The sequence below is a fragment of the Protobothrops mucrosquamatus genome, unplaced genomic scaffold (genome assembly GCF_001527695.2).
Source record: "Protobothrops mucrosquamatus isolate PMUCROS unplaced genomic scaffold, P.Mucros_1.0 scaffold1281, whole genome shotgun sequence".
NCBI classification, from domain to species: Eukaryota; Metazoa; Chordata; class Lepidosauria; order Squamata; family Viperidae; genus Protobothrops; species Protobothrops mucrosquamatus.
Window position 1 is genome coordinate 13,112 of NW_015387485.1, and position 3,987 is coordinate 17,098.

A 3,987-nucleotide genomic window follows, 5' to 3' on the forward strand; every position below is an offset into this window, starting at 1 on the left:
GATCTCTCGGTGGTGGGGAGTTGGTCCTTAGAACGCATCACTTTTGTCCGCAGAGTCTGATTGGGCCTATGGGCCACTTTTATATTGTATGGTGCCAGCAACCTGGCCGTGGCCTCAGACACATTGCTGATATATGGTAGGGACACCCATGTAGCCCGTACCGGGGGTTCTTCATCCTGCTGTCTATTTCGGGGTTCTGGTATCATGCTGTGCCATTTGATGAATCGGGGGGGGGGTATCCATTCATCCGGCACACACGAAACAGATGTTTCTTTTCTTCTGCCCTTGTGTTGTGATTCCGTGCCAGCCTGTGTTCCCAACAGCTGTGTCTGAGGAATCTGAGGATGAGGTGGAGGAGGCCGTTGAGAGGCCGTCAGGGTCAGAGGGAGGCTCTGATGAATTACAGGACTCACGGCTTGATGAAGAGCCTGGCCCCTCCAGTCGTGTTTCTGATGAAGCTCAGCTGTGTGAGGAGCATGAGTCAGATTCAGAAGGCTCACACCTGGATGTGCTAATTGATGCTCGCAGACGTCAAGTAGCGAGAAAAAAACAACAACAGTCTATGCGACTACTCCAAAGTAAAAGGAGAAGGCAATGAGAGGCAACGCCCTGGGACTGCTGTATAAAAAGGGGAGGTGTGGGCGTTGCTGGTTGCTGAAGGCAACCGTTTGCAAAGTGCTTCTTGGAATCCTGGTCTGTTCGTCTTGTTTGCAACGTGTTCCTGTGGACTATTTCCTTCCTTTGGACTTGAGTTTTGCTGTTTGTGTTTTGGACTTATTGACAGGTTTGTCACCCAAATAAAAGGGATTTTGTTTTGTTTTAAAGTCTCCAGCCTATTGTATCAGCAGGGGTTTGGTCCTTGTGCCTCTAACAAGAACGGCAATAGGCTGGGATAGAACACCTTGACTCAGCTGTGTTGCAATGCGAGTACACCCGTTTGAACAGGGTCCTGATGCAGCTGGCCTTATGGGGGGCCGGATGGTTACTATGGTAGTGGAGGATACGATCCGTATGTGTTGGCTTACGATAGACCTTGGTGTTCAAAGCTCCATCCATTGAGCGCTGGAGTAAAACATCCAGAAAGGCTATCGAGCCTTGGATCTCCTCCACCGTAAATTTGATGTCCGGATATATTGAATTCAACACCCCCATAAAGCCAGTCCGGTGGCACTGTTTAATGACCACAAAGGTGTCATCAACATACCGTGCCCAAAATTTGGGCTGGTAGAGGGTCATGGCCTCCTGTTCCAGTTGTTGGAGAACCGCCTCTGCTACCACGCTGGATATTGGGGAGCCCATAGGTGTGCCCTTTACTTGCTCGTATATGACACCCTGGAAAGTGAAATACGTTGCCAGGCACAACTCTAAGAGTTGTACTAGATCTTTGGTTTGCAGGGAATCCCGGTGGTCAGCCCTTCCTTGTCTTTCTAGCTGATCTTTCAGAACTTTAACTGCTAGGTCTTGAGGGATGGAAGTAAAGAGTGAGGTGACGTCAAAAGAGACCATCACCTCATCCTCTTCCACCCTAAGGGTCCTGATCTTCTCTAAGAATTCTTCTGCCAAGCTGACCGTGGTAGGGCTGCCATTCACCAAATAGGCGATGCGATCACTAAGCCACTTCGCCAGTCCCGAAATGGGGGTGCCTCTAAATGAGACAATGGGGCGAAGTGGGACACCCTCCTTATGGATCTTTGGCAGCCCATAAAACCTCGGAAGTGCCACGTCATTGGGCCGTATTCTTCTCAGGGTGTCATCATCGAGTTTTTTTGCTCTTTTAAAGCTATCAAGTAGTTTGTTGATTTTGTTCTTTAGGGTCACCATAGGATCTTTTTTAATGATTCTGTAGGCTGTTCTGTCATTTAATAATTGCAATGCTTTGGCTACATAATGCGCCTTATCCAGCACCACTGTGGCTCTCCCTTTATCAGCGGGGGGTATCACAATGGTACTGTCCCTTTTAAGTTGTCCCAGGGCCTCTATCTCATTTCTGGTTAATGCCCGATAGTGCCTATGGTGCAGAAAGGTAATGAGGGAATGGGTAATCTGGTCCATAATTTATCTTCAAAGAACCTTACTCACCCCCAACTCGCCCTGCTGCAACGCGATGTAGGACATATAGGACATAATCTTAGCGATGCTAACTTTTTGGATTTTATCGCTGCGTTGGAGCCCGCCATGCACCACGGGGGTATGGGGGAGGACTCGGTTAATCTGGTTAGGCAACAAGTCACTGGGCTACTCATGCACCATAGGCACTATCGGGCATTAACCAGAAATGAGATAGAGGCCCTGGGACAACTTAAAAGGGACAGTACCATTGTGATACTCCCCGCTGATAAAGGGAGAGCCACAGTGGTGCTGGATAAGGCGCATTATGTAGCCAAATCATTGCAATTATTAAATGTACGGACCAGGGTGCATGAACACCGGCTGGCGGTCAAGAGAGGAGAACAATACTCCCAAATCGTGGCGCACATGGAAGAGTCAGGGCACGGGTTTGACTTCAATAACACGCAGGTGGTTGCTATGGACAGTACGAAAGGGGGCCGGCTCTTGAAGGAAGCCTGGCTCTCCGACGAGGGGTCCATCAACCGCCATATTGACCTGTGCCCGGCGCACGCCGCCCTACGGACCTGGTCGATGGAGAAACCCTCCCAGAAGGAAACCATCTAACGCTTCGGGACGCACCTCGACAGGTAGGACGGCGAAAATCACAAGCCCCAAGTGCGCCCGAATGAGGGATAACTGGCCGCCAGATGAAGCACCCCTTCTCCCCACCAGACCTCTTAAACAAAGGGTCAACGTATTGAAAGATCTGGATACCGTTAACACCAGACCCTGCGACCTTGCAACTAACACCGGACCCTGCGACCTGGCAACCAACATGATCGATCACCCCCGAGGGACACCCCCACATCAGGGACATGGAGGGCCACGAAAAAGGAAGAAGATCACGACATACAGCTCCAGACCATTCACGCGCTCCCAGAGAGCGCAACAGGATGCCGAGTGTGAACGCAAGGACGAATGTGCTCCCCCAATGGAGAGGACACCATCGGAAGGAGGAGGTAGAAGGAGTACGCCTGCGGACATGGTGACTGAGACACATCCCATGACAGCAACCTGCTACCATCAGAGCTCTGCGTGCACCAGCCCCTTGGTGGGAGCAAGGCGCGCTCCGATGGATGATGGATCGGGGGAGGGGGTTGGAAGGAGAAAGGGCTCCCTGGGTGTGAGGAGGAAGGTTAGGTGTGAGAGTGTAAGGGAGGAGAAAGAAGAGAGGGGGGACTCCGGTATGAGAGTTGAGGATGGGGCCAGGAAGGTTGAGTGGTGGGATCGTAGGTACGAAGAGGAAAGAAAAGAGAAAACCACCCTCCCCATATCAGAGGACTGGCAGAAAGGAACTGGTAGGACGGGATGTGGATATGAGAAGGCGAGTGCTCCCCCCGTACCAGAGGTGTCAGGGGGGCCGCAGAGTACGGCAAACACCGCGGCGCGCTTCGCGCTCCCAACGCCCCCCCGCTGGAGGAAAGGTAGAGAGGGTGAGACAACCTGCACCCGCGTGCGTGTGAAGGAAAGGTTGGACTGGATAGCTGAGGCCAGGAAGGGAGAGGGGAGGAGAGAACGTGAGCGATGGTGGGGGGGGAATAGACCCACCATGATGATTGAAAGTGGGGAGGGTGAAATTCAGGAGAGTGAACATGGAAGAGAAAATACCCCCGCGCCCCCAACAACCCCCCGCTGGAGGAGAAGCAGAGAGGGGGAGGCGACCTGCATCCGCATGTGCGCAGACGAAAGAACACACCAAAGGATTGGTGTTGAAAGATGGTGGGGGGGTAGTAGGAAAATCACCATGAAGATTGAGAGTGAGGAGAGACAACAGGGAGGTGAGCACGAAAGGGGGGGCACCCCTGCACCCTCAACGCCCCCCCGCTGGATGAAGGGTGGGGAGGGGGAGGTGATTGACATCTTAGCACGAGCGGAGGA

General features: G+C 52.5%; 1 protein-coding gene across 1 annotated transcript in view; it reads left to right on the forward strand.

Annotated features, from left to right (window-relative positions):
- Positions 1-2,734: 2,734 nt before the first annotated feature.
- LOC107292168 (DDB1- and CUL4-associated factor 7) overlaps positions 2,735-3,987 on the forward strand; it is a 113,963-nt gene continuing 112,710 nt past the window's right edge. Inside the window, exon 1 of the mRNA XM_015821230.1 lies at positions 2,735-3,160. Within this exon, the coding sequence (XP_015676716.1) occupies positions 2,735-3,160 (426 nt within the window). The remainder of the gene's footprint in view (positions 3,161-3,987) is intronic.